Consider the following 22,931-nt stretch of genomic DNA (forward strand, 5'->3'; position numbering starts at 1 on the left):
GAGGGCTGTAGGCCTCTCATTTCCTTTTCTGGCCTCTTGGGATCTCTCCTCAGTCTTCTCAGTGTCTTACCCCACTCTCCCTTTAGCTCTCTCCCAGGACCCTTAACCTCACTCCACCCCACCTCCACAGCCTTCTCTTAGGGGTCAGCTGTTCCCCTATTCCCCTCTCTTGCCCCCTGAGGCTCCATTATATGGTTCTGTTACCAGCAGCCCTGCCAGGCTGGGGTAGGGTAGAGGTTTCTAGCACAGCTGGGCGCTGAAGTTTCCCAGAAAACTTTCCCCGCCTCCCCTGATACATTGTTCTCTCATTTTTTGCTGTCCAGGACCCTCCAAGGTCAGGCCAAGGCTAACCGGCAGTGACTTTCTGCAGCTGGGGAAACTGAGTCATGGCGGGGTTGCCTTGGGGAATAGAATTCCTTGTGGGGGGTTGTGTCCGCTTCCTCCCCCAGCCTGACTTGGAGCTTGGGGATGGGAATCAGTGTTTGTGTGGGGGGTCCCATCTCAGCAACAGAGATGGACGAGGCCTCAGTAACCTTCCAGGGGCTGTCCGTCCAGCTTCTGCTGCAGGCGTGGCATCTTCACCCATCTGCCCTTTCCCATGGCCTTGTCCACAGAGCCCTTGGTCCACCAACCAGGACACTGTCCACACAACCTGGATCACTCAACACATCGTGTTTTCCCACAGCCCTTGCTACACCTGCTTCAGTGCAGCTGGAGCCCAGACTCCCTTTGTCCCCATCCCCAGGTGGCCTTGTCTGCATGTGCCCCTCATTGCCCAGCCCCCTCTGAAAGTTGCCTGGCTGTGCTGGTGTTTGATAGGTGAGATGGCAACTACAGGAGAGCACAGAGCTTCCCCTCTCCCACTCCTTTCTTGGAAGCCCTCTGAGTCACCACTAGCAGGTGTCAGCTGCCCCACCCCTTATCTCTCTACCTTAAAAGGGTGGTACCTCCTTGGGGGTATGGGGGGAGGGTGCAGCGGTGCAGTTTGACCCTTACACCTGTGAGGGATCCCTAAGTGCAGTGCAGGATATGGGGATCTGAGTTCTAATCCTGCCCTGGGTGGTGTGGTAGACTCTGGCCTATTTTCCCCCACTTGGGAGGTGGGGACTAGCCCTGATTCTTTGAGCTAAAGCGGGCTCTGGGAGAGCTTTATCTAGCCCCTGGAAGGGGCTGGGGCCACACCCCAAAGGCTGCTTGCCCACCGGTTTTCCACCCTGCAGTGACTGCCTACACCCTCCTGCTGTTGCTCCTGTCTGTTCTGGGGTAACCCGAATTTCTGGGGTCAGGTGAGGCTGGTGGCAGACAGGGACGTGGTGAGGCGGAGAATGCACTTGGGGTGCGCTCTCTGGGCCAGGGTTTTCCGCTGAGGGAATGGGAAGGCCATCTAAGCGCGCGCACCCGTCTTGGTTCTTGGAATTCTAGGTTCCCCTACCCCACCGAGCCCCGTTTCATGAGTAGCTTCTGTTTGATCTCGGGCGCCAGGTTATTACAGCACTGCGGGCAATTCTGTTCCCTGGGCACATACCAGACACCACCTGCCAGAGACCATACTGGCTCCACTCAGCCTCCACCAAGGAGCTCTCAGGGAAGGTTGGCAGCGAGCCCCAGGACCCCCCACAGTTATGGACGCCACCACGGCGAGAGGTCCCAGCGCTGTTGCGTTGCCTCCAGTACCCGACCTGTAGCAAGAAGGCCAGCGCAGTGATCAGCTTGCTGGGTGACATCTGGAACGTCTCTGCTGCCCCTGGCCTCAGTTTACCCATCTGTATATTGGGGTCACGACCGCGTTTCTTTTTCCCTAACTTCTCCCGTTCCCCTCCGCGTGACTGAGCTGAACCTAGGGGCACACCTGAGCCACCACGGACATTAACGTCCAGAGCCGAATGAAATTGTTCGGTGTTTCAGTCTCATTCCGGCCTCCCGATCTGAGCCCGGTCACTATTGTATTCTTCCCTTTTATCCATGCACATTTTCCCTCACGGAAGTCCCTCTGACTGTCTAGCTTGAATCCAATCTGCTGTAGCTCCTTCACGCCAACTCAATCCATGCAGCTGCACGTTCTGTGGGTGGTTTTGGTACACCAACCCGACCCCAAAACAGCCCTTCTCCCTCCCCTTGGTGGTGGTAGGGCTGAGATTCGCTCCGGCTCAATATTCCACGTGCGTCACTTTACGTGTACCCAGAGGTAGGCTGTGAGTTTCAAGCTGAGCTTCGTTCCTTGCAGATAAAGGAGCGAGCTCTTTGAGAAACAGAGGAATTGGGAGCCCAAGAATGTAGGATTCGAAGGGGGAGATTTCTGTGTAGAACGCGGGAGGCCAAATGGAGAATCAAGCGGGGTAGAGAAACAAGGATAGGGATTGGACGCTGGGATTCGAAGGGGGCGGGGATTTGAAGGAGGCGGGGATTCGCAGGGAGCAGAAATAAAACCAGGGACTTGAATACCCCGCGAGGCACACGCAAGACAGGAATCCAGGTTCCTGGATGTTGGATAATCCGGGGTGGCCAGGAGTTACGAAGGCCCGTGGATCGAGTCGTGGACTCGTCGCTCTGGGATTGGTCGTATGCAAGTGGGAGACGGGCTGGCGCTCTAAATCGGGGTTTGGGAAGGTGTACTCAGGCTTGGTCCCCAGGATCTGATCGGCACACCCCCGATTCAGCGTAAGTACCGGCCCGGAGGGGTCCCAACTGCTGCGGGGGCTGGAGGCCTGTGTCTTGGGTTGGGCATGCGAGCCTCTCCATCACTTGTCCTGGACGCATGTTGGGCTCACAGCCTCAGCATCCCTGGCTGCGAGACATGCGCAGTAGGATGTTCCGTCTCCCATCGTCTCTAGCCCCAGGGGCGGGGGGAGGGGACGCTGGGCCACCCCACAGAGGATGAATGTATAGACAGTCCCCACCCCACCCCCGCCTAGGAATGGGAAGCGGAAATCGGGTGGACGTCCGGCAGGTGTTCGTTTCAAATAGGTCTAGGACTAATATTTTTTTATCGAGACCCCTCAACTCACCCTGGACGTTTCCTTCCTCCACCCCTGAATCTTAAAAGTCCTATATTGTGAGCACTGCTCTGGCACCACGTCATCGGCAGAGCCGCCAAAGGGGGAGATATGCTTCCCGCCTCTCTGTTTTCACAGAGATCCCCAATTGACGTCTCCCCAACAACGGAGTCTCAGCTGGGACCCTCAAGATCCCCCAGGTGCTTAGGAAGGGTGACCTGGCATCCTGTATTCTTGGGTCAGCGGGAGGAGAGGCTGAGGACCTGGACTCCTGGGTCTGAGGGAACTGGGGGCTGGGGACCCGGAGAGTGACCCTCTGTTCTGCTCCCAGGGGTCTGACGCGACATGGCTGAAGCACACCAGGCTGTAGGCTTCCTACCCTCACTGACCTCCGACCGGGCGGAAGTGGAGTTCAGTGCCCCGGTGTTGCAGGAGATCTACCTGTCCGGACTGCGCTCTTGGAAAAGGCATCTCTCGCGTTTCTGGGTGAGGAGGGGTGCAGCTTGGTTTCCTTCTAGGAATCCAATTACCTGCTTCCGGGATGCCTGAGGCCCACTTCCAGCATCCTCGTGGTCCCACTTCTGGGACCATATCACCCCTGTCTGGGATTTCTGATGTCCACTAATAAGACCCCTAAAGCTATTTCCTGGTTTGTAGCTGACTTCTGGGATCCTCAACCTCACCTACTAGGAACCCCTATTTACCTCTTGTACCCATTTCCTGGACCCCCACCTTCCCCACATCCCCAAACACAACTTTCACCCCAATTTTTAGAACTCAGTCCCCTTCCCGTGATGCACATCTCATCTTTCCCTTTCATCTCCAGGCTCTAAACTAGGTGCTCCTCTATCGCTTCTCGGCCTTTTGGCTAAGATCAAGTGTCAACTAGGTGCTCCCCTTTCTAGAACCCCAAGACCTGATCAAGATATTGGGTAGCCCAATCCACAATCCTGAAAGCCCCTCAGTTCCGAGTTGTGAACCTCTAATATCTGTAACCTGCACTTCTCAATCCCCATAAACCCTGCTGCCCCAGCTCTGGAAAAGCCCAACTTCTCCTTGCCCTGGCTCTAAAATACCCATGCCCTCCATATAACCAGAACCCGTGTCTGCCCCACAGTCCCTGGTTCTAGAACTCTGGCACCATCTACTTACAGAGTCTCCCTGCTGGTCACATCCTCTGTCTGTCAACACAGGTCTTAAACACCTGTGGGGTCAGCCAGGACTGAGTTTGAATCCTGGCTCTGCCACTACTAATTGTGTGGCCTTGGGCAAGTGCTCCTTAGTTTCCCCACGTGTTAAACAGGGATAATGCTGGCCCCTTCCTCACAGGACAGTCACAAGGATTAAATGAATTCTTACATGAAAACACTGAGCGAAATGCCTGACCCATGGCAAATGCTGAGTAAGTGTTAGCTTTTGATAATATTGTTTTTCATTCATTCAGCAATTGTCTGTGGAGCATTTGTTCAGGGTCTAGCACTGTTTGGGGCATTAAGGACACGGCAGGGAGCAAGACAGAAGGAATCCTGCCCTCATGGAGCTCTCCATTTAGTTGGAGTGGAAGACAATAGAGAAGAAAAATAAGCATATATGTATGCATACATACATGTTTAAACTAAGAGAAAATTACATATAGAAAAATGTACAGTTTTTTTAAGTAAATTGAATTTTCACAATACCTATATAACCAACTCCCCATCAAGACAGCATTGCCACCATTCTAGAATGTTCCTTCGAGCCCCTTTCCAGTCAACATCCCCCACCTCACCCTCACTGTAAGGCAATCATTGTTCTGATTTCTATGCTTATAGATGGATTTTTACTGGAATTGCATTGTTGAATATTTTGACAGTCACCCCTGCATAAGAGTCAAGACCTCAAGCCCTTTCCAGAGTCAGATGTCCCCTATGGCAATGGCCCTCACCAGATGCTCACATTAGTATTAAATGATAATTGTAATGATGGACACTCTTCCCTTTCTAGCACACAGCCACTTCTCTCCCTGAAGGTCACTTGGAGCTCTCATGTCTTTCCTCTTTTACCTTGGGACCCCATGAGCCACCCTGAAGCCATAGCTGCTGGAACTTGGTACCAGGGTGAGGGCTGTGCTCTCCCCATCACCAGAGCTGCGATTCCATAGACCAATTGCCAAGCCTCAGTGTCTTCATTTATAAAATGGAAACCTTGAAAGTCCCTGCCTCAAGGGATTGTTGGAAGTATTAGTTGTCTTAGCAGAAGGCCTGGCTCATAGGAGTGATGACTCTAGCATTGCCATTCTTATTTTATGTGCCACGTAGGTGCTGTGTGACCTACAGCATGTTAGTAGCTTCTCTGGGCTTCTGCTTCCTCATTTCTAAAATCACATTGGGTAGTAGTCTGTCCAGGACTATACACTAACCAATCCCTTTAAATCTATTGCTCTTGAGGGCCTTCTAAGGCAGACCTGTTGTTAGCTCCATTTTACAGATAAAGAAACAGCAGCCCAAAGAGGTGCTTTCACTTTTTCCCAAGGTCTCACGGCTGTTAAGATGTAGAACTCGAGGCAGAGCTAGAATTAGGAGTCTGGTTCTGATCCCATGCAGATGCCCACTATCTGGGAGCTATACTGGGCTGCTTTTCTAGAATGTGGTCCCAGAACCTATGCCATAGGGCTGTTGTGAATGATGTTTAATGGGTGGGTCACTTGGGCCAAGCATGTGGCATGATATCCATCGCTCAGTGGGACGTTCATCAGCAGGAAGTCAGAGTGTCCCCTGAAATGGTTTCCAAATGAATATGAAATTTGGAGACACAGCAGACCCCAGAAGATAGTACTTTGTAGGACATCCTGTTGCATTAGGGTCCCAAGGCATCTGGATGGTGTGAGTGGTTGCTAGTGGACCCTGGAGCCAGGGGACCTGGGTTCAAATCCTAGCTCCACCACTTGCTGGCTGTGTGGTCTTAGATGAGTTCAAAGTGCCATGAAGATATTCCCTGCTATTATGAAGCCTCTGTTCTATTGCAGTCCAGAGTGCCAGATAGAACTGACAAGTTCTTTTTAAAAAGAAAAATGAAACAAAAAAATAACCACATTCTCCTATAACCTTTTCCTGCCAAGCCAAAGGAAGATTGTCAAGTAAAATCCCCAAGGAAAAGTAGAGTAGCAATAGAAAGGATCACTGTAATAACGGTTACTGAGCACCTACTGTGTGGCTGGTTCTGAGCTATGTAATCCAGCCGCTTCTCCAGGCCTCTTCTAGGCTTTGTTTTTCTCCATAGCACCTAGCTCCATCTGATACGCTACACTAAATCCTTGACTTATACAGGTGTTGTTTCCGTTCCCCAGAAGAGCAGTAATCTAGCTGTCCTGTCACTGCTATAGGATTGCAATAAGCATTTGTGGAATGACGTTTTCTCATACAGCTCTTGTGATAGACAGCCCTTTGAGCCAAGTTCTACAGATGAGGACACAGAGAGGTGGAGTCACATGCTTGTGGTCACTCAGCTAGTCAGTGACAGAGATTTGAGCCCAGGTTCTAAACCCTGATCTCTGAGGCCTTCTTGTTCCTTAAATGTGGGAAGAAGAGACAAAGTGGTTTCTTGAGCCTGGTTAGTGCTGCCCCACCAACTGTAGCTCTTATCCTGTCTTAGCAATGCTCTCTGTGTGACCTTGAAGCTGAGGATTTTCATTTGTATTAGGCTGGTGCAAAAGTAGTTGCTGTTTAAAAGGTTAAAAACAATTGCAAAAACCGCAATTACTTTTGCACCAACCTAATAAAATGCGATCATCTTACTATCTACTTCACAGGGTTGTGGCGTGGATTTAAAGAGTTAAGCCTTGTAAATGCCTGGTGTATAGTCAGTGCTCATTAAGTGTTAGTTATCTAGATCACCCTTTCCTAGGAATCTGGTTAGTAACTCAGCACTTTCATTCACCCCTCACTCATTACATGGCCAGGTAGTTCTAGAAGGCCTACTGAGCTCCAGACCCTACTGTACCTGGGGGCTCATTTTGCCTTAAGGTGCTGCCTGAGAGTAACCTCCTCCAGGAAGTCTTCCCTGACTCCCTTGGGCTGAGCAACCTGCCACCACAGGGCTCCTGTGCTTATCCTACTGCCATTATCATTCATTCCAGACTGACCGCCCTGAGGGCAGAACCTAAATCAGTCTGTTCCCCACTGGGTCTTGAGCACCCAGCTCAGGGCCCAGCACACACTGGATGCTCAATCAATATCTAAGAGTGGTGCTTAGAGGACAGGATAACTGATTGGATGGATGCGCTTTTTTTGCCTACAGAACGACTTTCTCACTGGTATGTTCCCCGCCAGCCCCCTCAGCTGGCTCTTCCTCTTCAGTGCAATCCAGCTCGCCTGGTTCCTCCAGCTGGACCCTTCCCTAGGACTGATGGAGAAAATCAAAGAGTTGCTGCCAGACTGGTGAGCTCCCCACTTTAGCCAAGTAACCTCGCTAATCCCTTTTCCTGCACCCAGTAAGCTTCTGTATCAGTGTGGTGTGCCTGCTAAAGAAAAACTCTGAGACTTACCTTGGGACAGATTAATAAAGGTGCAGTGTCAATAAAAAGGAGGTGATTTCCTCTCTTCTCTCTGCACATTTTCCATCCTGGCTGCTTCTTGCTAAGAAAGAAACTAGAAAATGTCCAGGTATAGTTGTCTATACTAATGAAAGTATGAACTCTGTTAGTCCCCAGATGTGTACTCTTAGGTGAGAGATCACCATTCTTGGTGTCAGGGTCTTCATCTGTAAAATGGGGATAATGCTTCTTAGAATAGTTGGAAGAATTAAACAAAATCATGCATGTGGAATATTCACTACAATGCCAGGAAGTTATTAAATAAAAACTTGTAATGTTATAGTTGTTGCAGTCATTTTGGGGAAAGGTTTGGCAACCAGATGCCGGTGAAGTGGCAGGTTCTGTTAGTCCCCCTGGGGAAGAAGGCAGATTTTGTGCAGACAGCCCCAAAGGGCAGATCTCAGATCAGAGGTAGAAACTTCCAGGAAGACTAGATTTACCCAGTCCATAGAAAGGAAGTGACTCACCCCAAGACCTCCAGGTGGGATTTGCTCCCATGTCTATTCCAACTTTGCAAACATGTTGATTTACTGTAACTTTAGACCAGTTTCCTAAACTTTAGTTTGTATTTGAACCACCTGGCAGACTTGTTAATACACCAATTGCTGGGCCCCACCCCAAGAGATTCTGTTCTAGTAGTAGGTCTGGGTGGGGCCTAGGAATTTGCATTTCCAGCAAGCTCCCGGTGGTGCTGATGTTGCTGGTCCAGGGGCTAATCTTTGAGAACCACTCCCTTAAAGCATAATTCGATATCTGGGAGGGAAAAGTGTCCCTTCAGTAGAAATACCACCTGTTAAGCACCTACCAATTTCCATGGGAAATGATTCTAAAAGATTGGTGTCCCCACAATCTTGGGCGGAGTAGGTGCCAAGAGAAGATCACACCTACTTTACAAATTAGGAAACTGGACTTCTCTGACTCTGATTCTACAAGATAAACCTCCAACAGCCAAAACACCAGAGTCAGAGAATATCAGGGAGGGCAGGGGCTGGATGGGGCTGGAAGACGGCGATTCTGAAGCTAGGAGACCCAGGCCCATCCTCTCTTTCTCTCCCCTCAGGGGAGGACAGCACCACAGGCTTCGGGGGGTCCTGGCTGCTGCGCTGTTTGCTTCGTGTCTATGGGGAGCCCTGATCTTCACACTTCACGTGGCTCTGAGGCTGCTTCTGTCCTACCATGGCTGGCTCCTGGAACCCCACGGAGCCATGTCCTCACTCACCAAGACGTGGCTGGTATGTGAGGGGCAGAGCCCTGCTCCGGCCTCCAGGAGCCCACTTCTCTGTCCCCTTCTCTCTGGGTCTCTGTCCCATTCTCTCTGGATCTCTGTCCCCTCTATTTTTAGGTCTCTGCCCCCCTTCTGTGCGTCTCCATTCCCCAAACCCGGGTATCTGTTCTACTCTCTATAGGTCTCTGTCTCCCTCTCTCTGGGCCTTTTTCCCCCTCTATCTTTAGGTTCTGGCCCCCCCTCTCTGGATGTCTGTCCCCCTTTCTTTGGGTTTCTCTCCCATTCTCTCTGTGGGTTGTCACATACACCCCACCCCATCCCTGGCCCCGCTGAAAGGTTTAATGACCCACTAATTTTCGCTTCTCTCCAGGCCCTGGTCCGCATCTTCTCCGGCCGCCACCCAATGCTCTTCAGTTACCAGCGCTCCCTGCCGCGCCAGCCCGTGCCCTCTGTGCAGGACACCGTGCGCAAGGTGGGCCTTGTACCGGGGGATGGGGAGGAGAAGCAGGCGGGGGTGGGCGGGGGACGTGACCTACCCTCTTTTCCGCCTTGTCCCCTCAGTACCTGGAGTCTGTCCGTCCTGTCCTCTCGGACGAGGACTTCGACTATACCGCTATCCTAGCGCAGGAATTCCTGAGGCTGCAGGCGTCACTACTGCAGTGGTACCTGTGGCTCAAATCCTGGTGGGCGTCCAATTACGTGAGTCCCCCATCGCAAGGCAAAGGTTCTGAGCCCACCCTCCTAACCCTGCGTTATACGCCCCGCTCCACGCCCCGCCCACAACCCCTAGACCCTGCGGCGATTGGAGGTCCGAGACACTCAATCTCAACCCTGCCCCCACGCTTCAATAATTTAAACCCAGCCCCAGATGCTCTGATATTTCGAGCTCCTCTCTACTTTCCAATATTCTGAACCCCGTCTATCGTGTGCCAACACTTTGAGCCCCGCCCTCCATGCTCCAACGTTCTGAAACTGGCTCTCCAACCTAAGCTCCGCCTCCAGGACCCGCCCACATCTGGAGCTCCGCCAGTATTTGAACCAGAATTCCAGGACCCTATCCAACATGTAGCCCCTATCCTGGCAACACTCTAAGCCCCGCCCCCAAAGTAGTTCTTTCCCTCCACCCTCTGCTCAAGGACACACCTTCCCTAAATGGGCTTCTATTCTTCGTTCAGGAGAGCTCCTTGGGAAACTGAGGCATGGAGCGAGTCAGCGATTCCCCCAAATCAGGGCTTATCGGGCTCCCATCCTATAGGAAGCCGTATTAGCCTCAGGTAGCTTGTGAAGGTGGAGGTAGCAATGAAGAGACAGATGGGATGATGTAAGTATCTGGGTGGGCGGGGGAGTCAGAGGAGGCCACAGCTGGATGAGAGGATCACGGTTCCAGGAGGAGAAGGTGTTAGGTCTGAGTCTTGAGGTTTGGAGAGAATTTGAACCTGTCAGGTTGATAGGAAGGAACAGCTGAGCAAAGGTGAGGAAGTAGGAAAGTTGTAGGGCGTGGGCTGGGGGCAAGGAGACTTTACTCTGGTTACAACGAGGAAACTCAAAGGTGGTGGTCATGAGAGGTGATGGCGGAGTGGTGGGGAGAGGCCGGGACTCCGGCTGAGGACCCTGGACTTTGTCTTGGCCGTGCTCAGGAGCCAGGGGGAGATTCTCAGCAGGGGAGAGGGGAAAGTCTGGAAGGGAGAGGAGACGCTGGAGGCTGGGAGGCTGGGGTGAGGGTTTAGAGGGAGAGGACAAGGCCTGAGAGGCGACTGTGCCACAGAGGGGACAGGCAGAGAGCCCCCGGGGTCAGGAGGGTGGGGCTGGGAACTGCCGTGCTGTCAAAAGGAGAGGAGGAAGAGGAGGAAGATGGCAAAGAGGGCACCCATGGTCTCACCTGGCGATGGGTGGGGGGAGCTGTGTGGCTCTCCCTTACATGAGAAGAAGGGGAACAGCTTTGGTGTCAGGACACTGAGCTCTGTGGAGGCAGTCTCCGTGGAGACTGACCTGGAGGGTCCAGGGGAGACACCCCAGAGACCAGGTGAGAGGGCTCAAGAAAGAGGCCGGGTTGTGACTGCAAACTGGGACCCTCAGCTTTAGAAGAAAATTGAAACATTAGACTTGGATGAGATATCGGAAGCAAGAATACAGAGTGAAAAGGGAAGAGGGTCTGGACAGACCCCCAAGGGGTAGCAGCATGGAAGTCAGACAAGCATGATGGAGGGCACTAAGTTGTGTCTGGAGAGGTAGAATGGAAGCCAGGCCTTAGTTTTTACGTTTTTTTTCCTTCATGCTCTTCAATCAGATTCTGCTCTAAAAATTAAATAAAAACACACACACACACACACACACACACACACACACACACACACACCATGGATGTATTTCACCGTACCTCTAATTACAACATACACCATCATCTAATGTACAATGCAGCTCTCACACTGTAAACACATGTCCTTTTTGTGATCTATGTAGTTTCACGTTGTTTGCATTTTTATGTGTTTTGTTGGTGGTTTCGCTGTTGATAATGGACCTCAAGTGTCGTGCTGAAGTGCTGGCTAGCATTCCTAAGCATTCCTAAGCATCAGAAGGCTGCAATGTGCTTTGTGGAGAAAATACACGTTAGATGAACTTCCTTCAGGCATGAGTTGTTGGCCATGACTTCAGTATGAATGAATCAACAATATATATTAAATAAGGTATCTTTAAGCAGAAATGCACACGAAGCTAGTTTATGTATTGATTGATTGGAGAAAATGTGGGGACCAGAGGTTTGCAGGAATCTGATCATGTATTTCCCCAGGAGCAGTGGTTCAGTCTTCACTAATTCAGTGTTCACAGCGACTTTGTAGAACAGAACTACTGTAAAGAGAATCAACTGTATATGAAAAGAGCTCATCTAGACTTATTTAGACATAGATTTGTATCAAAGACCACTCCTGAGCAAACTTTTAAATGGAAGCTGTCAATATAATAAATTGGCCAAGGCACCCCCTAAGACTTTCACATTTAGAATCCCAATTTGTCTCACTTGCCTCTTGATTCAGATTTGTCCATATTGTCCCAGTTTCCCCACAGCTTTATTCTCTGTGTTGTCAAGAACCTTGAGATGTAGCGCTTCGTGAAAGATCCTATAATATAACTAAAGCCATGCATCACAGTGCGCTATCATGGCTTTTAGTAAAACCAGCCTAATTTGATTTTGCTTTGGATATCACCAGGTCTGATTCATTCCTCCCCTCAACCACCCCCATATGGTTTCTGATGGTTAAAATCTTGCTCGGTTATCTCCAGGATTTTCTTCTGAGCCATAGACATCCTTTAGCAAACTTTAATGCTTTCTTTTAAAAAAAAAGTTGTAGGTTGTTGTACATATAGTGTTACAATGTTACACATATGGTAAAATGCACAAATCTTAAGTGTACAGCTTGGTGAAATTTTATGTATGCGTATGACCATATAATTGCAGCCTATATCAAGGTATAGAACTTTTCTAGCATTTGCTGGAAACTTCCGGATTTTTCCAGAAGATGTTTCACATTCCCAGAGAAGGACAACTACATCCTGCCTAAGTATAAGGAAGTGTAAGATGCCATTGACTTCAAGATCAAGCAAACATGTATGTCTTCATAGATTCTATGACCAAAGAAAGGAAAACATCTAGAAAATATTCAAGTTCCCTCTGACCACCTCCCGGTAATTCTTGTCCATTGCCTGTGAAAAACACTTTGGTCAGGGTCTTTTCTGAGTGTATATATACATATATTTCTAATGGGGGATATAGCTATAAAATAAATTTTATTTATATACAATACATATAATTTTAATATAAAATAGTCATATATTATATAATATAGAAAACATGTGTGATATGTAAAATATACATAAGTATAATTTTTATTGTGATAAAATATACATAATATAAAATTTACCTTTTAAAAAAAATTTATTGGGGAATATTGGGAGGCAGTGTGTTTCTCCAGGGCCCCTCATCAACTTCAAGTTGTTGTCCTTTAATCTAGTTGTGGAGGGCGCAGCTCAGCTCCAGGTCCAGTTGCCGTTTTCAATCTTTAGTTGCTGGGGGTGCAGCCCACCATCCCATGCAGGAATTGAACCGGCAACCTTGCTGTTGAGAGCTCGCGCTCTTACCAACTGAGCCATCGGGCCGCCCCAAAATTTAACTTTTTAAATGTACAATTTGGTGGTATTAAGTATATTGACAATGTTGTGTAATCATGACCACTATTTCCAGAACTTTTCCATCATCCCAAACAGAAACTCCGTACCCTTTAGGCAAAATATCTCCATTCTGTATCTATGAATTTGCCTGTTTCAGATTTTTCATGTAAGTGGAATCACACACTATTTGTCCTTTCGTGTCTGACTCATTTCCCTTTGCATAATGTTTTCAGGGCTCATTCATGTTGTAGCCCATACCAGAACCTCATTCCTTTTTACGGTAACATTCCACTGTATGGATAGGCCACAGATTGTCTATTTATCTGTTGATGGACACTTGGATCTTGGTAGTGTTTTTTTAAAACTCAGGTGGGATCGATAGACATATCTTGTTGTGCACCCAGCCTTTCACTTGGCAGTATATCTTGGTGCTCACTCTGGTAGTAATATATTATGGATGTACCTTGTTGTTTTTGACAGCTGTGTAGTATTCCATAGCATGAGTGGAGCATGGTTTAGCTAAGTGATCCCCCACTGATGGATTTCTAGGTTATTGGTGGTTACTGATCATGATGACCTCCTTCACTGAGCTCCACCCTCCCTGTTGGACATAGCAAAGTCTTGAAGGGCTCGAACTTCCCACTTTCCCCCACCCCCCCACCTTGGCCTCAGCGCCCCAGCTGTGTGTCTTTCTGCTGTACTCCCAGGTCAGTGACTGGTGGGAAGAATTTGTGTACCTGCGCTCCCGGAACTCTCTGATGGTGAATAGCAACTATTATATGATGGTGAGAAGGGGAGAAGAGGGTTAGGAGCTGGAACGGGGTGGGGTTTATAATTCCTTGGTCTAAGATTGGGGTGTCTGGGAAGAATGTGGGTGACCCAAATCACAGTCTGGAATTCACCATCCCTCTTTTGGGGTTGGTACCAGTGTTTGGTGTCAGTGCCCACACAGGGGCAAACCTGACCCCAGGCGTTTTGCTGTGCCCTCTGCTGGCCCCCAGGACTTCCTGTACGTCACGCCCACGCCGGTGCAGGCCGCTCGTGCGGGAAACGCCGTCCACGCCCTCCTCCTCTACCGTCTCCGCTTGAACCGCCAGGAGATCCTGCCGGTGAGAGGGCTACCCCTGGGGGCTGGGGGCTGGGGACAGAGGCTGTGGTCCTGTGGCCGGGTACCCGGGGTAGGGGAGGCCAGTTCACGAGCCCATGATCTCCTGCAGACTTTGCTGATGGGAATGCGGCCCTTATGCTCTGCGCAGTATGAGAAGATATTCAACACCACGCGCATTCCTGGGGTCCCGAAAGGTGAGACCCCTCTCCCTTCCTCGCTGACAGAGGAGGAACGGTGTAGGGGCTAAGAGCATGTTCTCTGGAGCCAGCCTATCCCAGCTCCATCGCTCCCTAGGTGTGTGACCTTGAGCAAATTATTACCCTCTCTGAGCCCGTTTCCCCATCTCTAAAATGGGATAATAAGGGTACATAGGGTGGTGAGGATTAAATGAGTGCTTAGAACAGTGTAAGCCACGTAGGAAGTGCCTAATAAGTGGTCGCTATTCTTCTTATAATGTTTCTGACCTTCCTGTCCTCCACGTTTCTGCCCACGCCACCCTAGACCACATTCGCCACCTCCGTGACAGCCGACACGTGGCCGTCTTCCACCGGGGCCGATTTTTCCGCGTAGGGACCCACTCGCAAAGTGGCCTGCTTTCCCCACGCGCCCTGGAGCAGCAGTTCCAGCGAATCCTAGACGACCCCTCACCTGCCTGCCCCCACGAGGAGCATCTGGCGGCACTGACCGCCGCTCCCAGGTAAGGGTGGGAGGTCGGGGTGTTCAGAGGCCCAGCCCACGTCCAGAAGTTGCAGAAGGGCAGAGTTGGGGGCCTCGTGGAGGCTGGGCAGGGTGGAGGGCCATCCTAGGCAGGATGGAAGGCTCAGGCATGTCCCCCAACAGGGACATGTGGGCCCAAGTGCGGAGGTCCCTGAAGACCCAGGCGGAGGATGCCTTGGAGGCAGTGGAAGGGGCTGCTTTCTTTGTATCACTGGACTCTGAGCCCAAGGGGCTCACCAGGGAGGACCCCACAGCTTCCTTGGATGCCTACGCCCATGCTCTGCTGGCCGGCAGGGGCCATGACCGGTGAGTCAGCCTGGGGACTTGGACTCCACCCCAACCTGCGACCAGAACCCAGTATCCAGAGGTAAGACTCTGGGCACTAGAGAGGCAGACCCTGGACCCCAGACCCGGGTGTCTCCAGATCCAGGGGCCCCCTTGATCTGAGGACCCCAGACCCAATGCCTCGAGACCTGGGGACCTCTAATCCAGAGAACCCCTAGGCCCAGGACCGCAGACCCTGGGACCCCAAATCTCAGACGAGGACCCTTAGATCCAGGGACTCCCAGATCCAGAACCCCAAGTGTGGGGGGACCTCACGCAGAACTGTAGAATCCTCAGACTTAATGGCAGCACCCTAAATCCAGGACCCCAGTCCTGGGACCCCTAGACCTAGAGATCCTCAGACAACTTCCTAGATGCCCACCAGGCAGTACGCTGATTTCTGAGCCCCCTGGGACAGTCCCTCTAACCTCCCAGCACCTGGTAAGCCTTGAACCTTTCTCGGCATGTTCTTTCAATACCCTCAGCTCTCCAAAGCTTAGATGCGTCTCAGAGGCCGTCCAGAACCACCTGCTAGAGACCCCACCCTCTTAGAGATCCCCATACCAGCCCTAATTCCCAGAAAAATCTCCCCACCCTGAAACCCCCGTAAGTCCTACAGAGAACACCCCAACTTTCCCTTGGCCCCCGCTCTATGGTGACCACTCTGAACTCTCCCCCTACAGCTGGTTTGACAAATCCTTCACCCTCATCGTCTTCTCCAATGGGAAGCTGGGCCTCAGCGTGGAGCATTCATGGGCCGACTGCCCCATCTCAGGACATATGTGGGAGGTAGGGCAGCCAGCCCACCCCCTGCCTTGGGGACTGCCACCCCCATTTCCAAAGACCTTCCTTTTCGGGGCCTTGGGATCAGAGGAAAAACGGAGGCTCAGAGACAGTCAGAGACCAGAGTAGGGCCACCCAGCAAAGAAGGGAGTCTGGGGTTATGACTTTCCTTTGATGAATGAGCAATTGGGGCTCAGAGAAGGGAGGTGATTTGCCCAGTGTCACAGAGCCAGGAGTTGCGGAGGAAAAAGATGAATTGCGAATGCTCTGAGACCAGAATGTGAAGCCTTTCAATCATGTCACACTGAATTGGAACCATCTTCTAGCTCTGGCTGGCTGTGGGACCTTGGGCAAGTTACTCCCCTCCTCTGAGCCTCAGTTTCCCCCTTCATCAGGGGAAAGGTTGGAGAACCTTCGCATCTCTATTTTACTTAGTCCCTAAATCATAGGGGGTGGTGTCTGCATCCCATCCCATTGGGTTCCCAGTGTTTGGATGGGGCCCAGCGTGGGGATCCAGCATGTGTGAGGGGAAGGGAGGCCCCTTCCAGACCTCAAGGACAGCCCCGGTCAGCATTGTCTCTTCTGTGCCTGTTTCTTGTTTGTAAAATGGGAATTTTTTCCCCTTTGATTATATCGGTAAACGAAGCTCTCAATTCAATTCAACCTCAGATCCTTCAGACGCCTCATGTCAACATATCTCTTCATATCAACTTAGAATGAAGAGATGTCACGTAGAGTGAGATAAAGAGAAATGCAAGGCGAGAGGGTAGTTGGTACTCAATCAGGGCTGGTTGAAATATTTAGCAATATTTAAAATATTTAAGAATAATAACAAAGCAGGGTGTGGGCCCATTCGATCAGTCTGAATGCTGCTGGCTCTTTATCTACCTGTCGGCAGTACAGGGTCAGGAAGCACCAGTTGAGTATCAATATCAGTCCTGCTCTGGATGAACTTGAACCTGAGAACCCACCTGTGAACATCAGGGGTTTCTGCTTCTCAGGGACTTCCCTCCACCCCGAGAAGGGACTGATAAAAGAGGTCCCTGCTTAGATGGCCCTTGGACCACAGGGAAGAAGGGACTCTGACAGCCTCCATTTGTACACAGTTCACTCTGGCCACAGAATGCTTTCAGCTGGGCTACTCAGCAGATGGCCACTGCAAGGGCCGTCCTGACCCCTCACTGCCCCAGCCCCAGCGGCTGCACTGGGACCTTCCAGACAAGGTGAGGCTGGGTTTCTGGGCCTCTCCTCCAAGTCCCCAAATTCCTGGCTTTGACTCTAAACTTATCGCCGCCGCCAGTCGCCCCATTCCCAGTCCCTCCTCTAACCCTAAGCCCATCACCAGTGCCTTGCTCATCTCCAACCTCAGTGCAGTTCTACCCCAGCTCAAACCGCGGCTCCGTCTCCACCCAAAACTCGTCTCTATCCCAGCACCATCACCAGACCCTAATTCCGTCCCGTCTCCAACACCAAACCTATCTGAAACCCCAACCCGAACTCCACCCCCATCTCCACCTCCCGTCCCATTCCCAGCTCTAACCCCAGCTACTCCTTCCTCCCTTCTTCTCTGGCAGATGCATCTATTAATCTCTCTGGCCCTGAGGGGAGCCAAGACCTTATCTGGAGACATCGACTGCCACGTCTTCCCCTTCTCCCACTTTGGCAAGAGCTTCATCAAACGCTGCCACCTCTCTTCAGACAGCTTCATCCAGATGGCCTTGCAACTGGCCCACTTCCGGGTCAGTTGGGTTCCGCGACCCCAGCCCCTCTCAGGACCTCGGTTCCCTGGCCCCCCAAGACCTGCCGCATCAGCCCCGTTCATAACTCTTCTTGGCCACTGTAGGTCTCCCACCTTTATTTCTCTCTCCCAGCCACATATTCCTGAGGGGGAGAAAGCTGAGGGTCCAGAGGTGGGTCAAGTCTGTGAAGACTTCTGAGCCCAGCTGACAGGCTCCTCTTCTCTTTGTCCCCCAGGACAGGGGTCAATTCTGCCTGACTTATGAGTCAACTATGACCCGCTTGTTCTTGGAAGGCCGGACGGAGACGGTGCGGTCTTGCACGAGGGAGGCCTGCAACTTTGTGAGAGCCATGGATGACAAGGAGAAGACAGTGGGTGTGGGCCTCACTGAGGCTTCTGTCATTTCCACGCCCTCACTGATACGTTTGCAGACATTTATGGGGCGCCTTCTGAGGGCCAGACCCATGATGGGCACTAGGAACAGGCAGGAACCAGGTCTCTGACCTCGAGGAGCTCAGTGATGCGGGGAGACAGATAGTTCAGCATAGTATGATAATGGGGCTCACACAGGGCACTGGGGGAGCACACAAGAGGGAGCCCTGGCTGCACAATGTAGCTCTCTTTGATTACTGAGCCTCTATGTCATTCCTCATGTTCCCTCTATAACCTCTCTGCTCAGAATCCCCCGGGCACCTCTGTTCTCTCTCCCCTCTACCTGTGTGGTTCCATGGAAGGAGTTTCAGCAGAGTCAGACAGACCTGGAAACCCATCTGATTCTGGTCTGCCTTGCTATGTGCCCCTGGGCAAGTGACTTCCCCTCTCTGAGCCTGTTTCTCCTCTGTAAAACAGAGTTGCTACCTCTGCCTTGCAGGGATGTTGCAGGTTGGGTTGAGGCCAGGGGTGTGCCAGGCCCCAGCAGTAAGCCCACTTCCTGTTTTTCCATGACCTGTGTGACCTTCCCCGGGGACTCCAGGACCCACAGTGCCTCACCCTGTTCCGCTTGGCGGTGGATAAGCACCAGGCTCTTCTGAAGGCAGCGATGAGTGGACAGGGGGTCGACCGCCACCTCTTTGCACTCTACATCATGTCGCAATTCCTCCACCTGCAGTCTCCCTTCTTGGACCAGGTTGGGGTGCAGGGAAAGGGTTAGAAAGGGAAGTAGGGAGCCATGGGGGATGGTAGGCACTTGAGGGCAAGGAGGATGATGTTGGAAAAAGGAGGTGTCAGCAGAGGAGAGAGTTAGGGATTGGGGGGGCAAGAGAGAAAAGAAGAGGGCAGAGAGAAGGGAAGAGGGGTGTCGTGGAAAGAAATGGGAGGGGCTAATCAGAGAGAAGGGTGGGGTCATGAGAGGTGGGGGGCGTGGTCAAGTGGAGCAGAGCCAAGTGTGGTCAGGGAGGGGAAGGGCAGAACTGCCGACTAGGGCAGATTTAGGGGAAATGGGCAGCCAGGGGAGGAGGTCAGAAAGGACCAGGGCTGTGTGGAGTGGAGTGGAGCCAAGGGGGCGCGGACCTGCGGGTCTGTCTTTATTGCACACGTGACCTGACCATCTCCTGTCCCTTAGGTTCACTCGGAACAGTGGCAGCTGGCCACCAGCCAGATCCCTGTTCAACAGGTCCACCTGTTTGACGTTCACAATCACCCCGACTACGTTTCCTCTGGTGGTGGATTCGGGCCTGTGAGTGGGACTGGGCCAGAACCCAGCTTTCTGGACTCTGGGCCCTGAGAGAGGAGGGGGCTGAGGTCTACATGCCTGTGCAGTGGGGGAGGAGGGGACCTGGTACTCTTTTGTTCCCCTCACTCTGTCCCTTTCCAGGTCAGTGACCATGGTTATGGTGTTTCCTACATCTTCATGGGGAATGACACAATCACCTTCCACATTTCCAACAAAAAATCAAGCACAAAAACGGTGAGATACACCCCCGCCCCCTCCTTCGTCATGACCCAAGAGTCTGGACTCCTAGCTCCTTTCTGGCTCCCTCCTCTCCTACAACCTAAGAGTCCAGACCCAGCCCCCTCCTGCCCCACAGCCCCCGAGTCCAGCTCCCCAGCGCCCTCCTCCCTCAGACCCAGGAGTCAGGGACGCCAGCACTCTTGTTTCTCAGCCCGCAGGAGCCCCTCTCCCAGCATCCCCTGGATGTGAGCCATTTCTCCTTCCAGGACTCCCACCGACTGGGGCAGCACATTGAGGCAGCACTGTTGGACGTGGCCTCCCTGTTCCAGGAGGGGCAGCATCTTAAGCGAGGGTGCAGAGAGCTAGGGGAGGACTCCGGGCACAGGGTTAACTCTCTCCCTTGCCACACTGGGGGCTCCAGGACGTCCACGACACCCACCAACTTTTGACCCCTTCCATTGGGGAGCTGGTCTCCCCAGGAACTAGTGAGAGGGTCTCTAAGGCTGGGCTGGTACAGAGGCAGCCTGTTTGGGTTTGGAAATCCCACATCTGGTCCAATAAAGATGTGTGAACTGAGTATGTGGTATTGCTGTGCTCCTGGGCTGGGCAGGGGTGGGGAAGGAGAGAAGGTCCTATCCATCCCCAAGCCCAACCAGAAATTCCCAGTTACCTCCAGTGCGCTTGGCACTTCTTGTTCATCTAGTCTGATTAAAGTGGTACTGTTGATAGAGTGAACTAATGTGGTGTTTCACCCACATAATGGGAGAAAATATTTGCAAATCATTTATGTAAATAAGGAGTTAATATTCAGAACTCCTGCAACTCAACAACAAAAACAAACTCCAAACAATCCCATTCAAAAATGGGCCAAGGACTTCAATAGACATTTCTCCAGAGAAGATATACAAATGGCCAATAAGCACATGAAAAGATGTTCCTGATGGTTGCTAGGAGCTGGGTGGAGGGAAGAATAGGGAATGAGGAGGTTTTGTTTAATGCGTATAGAGCTTCAGTTTTGGGATGATCAAAAGTTCTGGAAATAGATAGTGATGGTTATACAACATTGCAAATGTAATTAATGCCACTGAATTGTACACTTTCAATCCCCAACATAATGTTTAGAATAATTTTACTATTAGTTGCTTTATGATGACATATGAATTCTGACAATTAAGGTCACGAACTCATCATAGAACAAGTACTACATACCTCATTGCTGAATATCACTATGGTCACCTTCAAAGTACTCCCTTTGGGAAGCTATGCACTGATGCCAGCACCTAGTCCATCCTTCAAAGCAATTTTGGAACTTTTACTGGAATGGCCATCAGAGAGCTGTGGTCATATTACCGTTGATGTCCTGAATGTCATCGAAATGTCTTCCTTTCAATATTTCCTTTATCTTTGGGTAAAGAAAGAAGTCATTGGTGGCCAGATCAGGTGAGTAGGGAGGGTGTTCCAGTACAGTTATTTGTTTACTGGCTAAAAACTCCCTCACAGACCGTGCCATGTGAGCTGGTGCATTGTCATGATGCAAGAGCCATGAATTGTTGGCGAAAAGTTCAGGTCATCTAACTTTTTCACGCAGCCTTTTCAGAACTTCCAAATAGTAAACTTGGTTAACCGTTTGTCCAGTTGGTACAAATTCATATCCAATAATCCCTCAGATATCAAAAAAGGTTAACAACATTGTTGCAACAAGTTCACAAACTTACTTGTCAGAACTGTAGTTGTCAAATATTATTATATACGAAGTTTTAATGTTTGTAATTTTTAAAATCTTCTTTCAAGACCATACTGATTAGTGTTACCTTAAATTTTAATCTATTGGTTTTAGACCCATCTTATTTTCTATAGGAAAAGAAATCTTTCCTTCTCTCATCTATGTATTTCTTCAGAAGACTTTTAGAATAATTGGATTAAATCCTTTAAAAAATACTCTCATTGGGATTTTGATGAAGTTTGCATTAAAACCACGATGTAATTTGGATAGACTTAACAGCAGCACAGAATTCAGACTATCCAGGAAAATAATCTTTCGTGTATTCAAGTAGTCTTTTAAAAATATACTTGGGCCTTATGGGTACAGAATTGGATTACTCATTGTCGCTGGTCCTTGGCACGCTTGGTACTGTTAAGTGTGCCAATTATTAAGCTATTATCGCTTGGTTTCAAATCCACTCTCCTATACTGGGCTTTGTGAATCTGAGATTGGGACTCTGAAAACCACATTTCTGCTTTGCCCACCGGCTGTGCTAGACACTGCCAGTAGGGGGCACCAAAGGGACTGCAGACAACTGGAGAACGCGAAAGGGACTCACTCCTTTCTGTTTGCTTACTTCCTGTCAGTTTCTTGTTTTCATCAGTATCACCCAGCGCTCCTTCACGCCGGCAGAGGCAGGTACTTCTTGTAGTAGCTGGCAAGTCTAGTTTGCAGTTTTTCCAAGTCTTGCACACCCTTAGAGATGTCAGCACCACTTCACCAGCACCCTTCCTGAGAAGGTTCCAGTGCCTGGTGGTCCTTTGAGTTCAGACACACCTGGGCCACCGGAGCAATGCCCCCTCGTCATTGGGTTTCATCTCCAGTGGGCCCCTCATCCAAGCATGTAGTTTCAATGATTCTACACTTCATCTTTTGTTTTTCCTGCCCGGGGTGGCAGCTGCTTCCTGTCGTGATTTCCACCGTGATACCATAGTTGCCTAGTAAGCCCACACTTATCCGCAGGGGAGAAGTTCCAAGACACCCAATGGATGCCTGAAATCCCAGATAGTACCGAACCCTATATATATTATATTTTTTCCTATACATACATACCTATGATAAAGTTTAATTAATAAATGAGCAACAGTAAGATACTAACAATAATAACTAATAGTAAAATAGAACAAATAGGGCAATATACCATAATAAAAGTAATGTGAATGGCTTTGAGCCATTAAGTAAAATAAGGGTTCCTTGCACACCAGCACTGTGATACCGCCACAGTCGCGATCTGATAACGGAGACAGTTACTAAGTGACTAATGGATGGGGCATGTATATAGTGTGGAAACGCTGGACAAAGGGATGAGTCATGGCCCAGTCGGGACTGAGCTGGGCTGCAGGAGGTTTCATTCACGGATAGTTGGAATGGTGCCCAATTTAAAACAAGATGGTTTATTTCTGGAATTTTCCATTTAGTATTTTCGGACTATGGTTGACTGCTGGTAACTGAAACTGGAAAATGAAACTGGATAAGGGGGCGGGAACGACTAACATTTCTTTGTATGAAATCATCTCTGTTAAAAGAACTGGTGTGATTTTTGTCTCCTCAGCTTGACTGATTTGTAGCTTGACTGACACCAATTATTTGCAATCTGAAGCAGATTCTCAAAGACGGGGTTTGGGGAATGGTTTAGTTGGTTTTCAGGGATCAGAC

General features: G+C 50.4%; 1 protein-coding gene across 3 annotated transcripts; it reads left to right on the forward strand.

The window, feature by feature from the left end:
* Nucleotides 1-122: 122 nt before the first annotated feature.
* On the forward strand, nt 123-20,248 carry CPT1C (carnitine palmitoyltransferase 1C). 3 transcript variants are annotated; one of them, XM_033128145.1, is made up of 20 exons: nt 123-2,658; nt 3,132-3,206; nt 3,325-3,479; nt 7,269-7,408; nt 8,624-8,795; nt 9,159-9,260; nt 9,350-9,487; nt 13,660-13,737; nt 13,954-14,061; nt 14,170-14,254; nt 14,562-14,757; nt 14,901-15,083; nt 15,785-15,890; nt 16,991-17,107; nt 17,459-17,623; nt 17,859-17,993; nt 18,596-18,748; nt 19,184-19,297; nt 19,436-19,528; nt 19,780-20,248. In XM_033128145.1, exons 3-20 carry the CDS (start codon nt 3,339-3,341, stop codon nt 19,960-19,962), a joined length of 2,409 nt encoding a protein of 802 aa, XP_032984036.1. In that variant the 5' UTR covers nt 123-2,658; nt 3,132-3,206; nt 3,325-3,338; the 3' UTR covers nt 19,963-20,248. The 3 variants fall into 3 exon arrangements, with proteins under 3 accessions (XP_032984036.1, XP_032984037.1, XP_032984038.1); XM_033128146.1 differs by having other exon boundaries at nt 3,132-3,193; nt 19,780-19,962; XM_033128147.1 differs by lacking the exon at nt 3,132-3,206 and having other exon boundaries at nt 19,780-19,962.
* Nucleotides 20,249-22,931: the final 2,683 nt, after the last annotated feature.

The sequence above is a fragment of the Rhinolophus ferrumequinum genome, chromosome 15 (assembly GCF_004115265.2).
Source record: "Rhinolophus ferrumequinum isolate MPI-CBG mRhiFer1 chromosome 15, mRhiFer1_v1.p, whole genome shotgun sequence".
Classification (NCBI taxonomy): Eukaryota; Metazoa; Chordata; class Mammalia; order Chiroptera; family Rhinolophidae; genus Rhinolophus; species Rhinolophus ferrumequinum.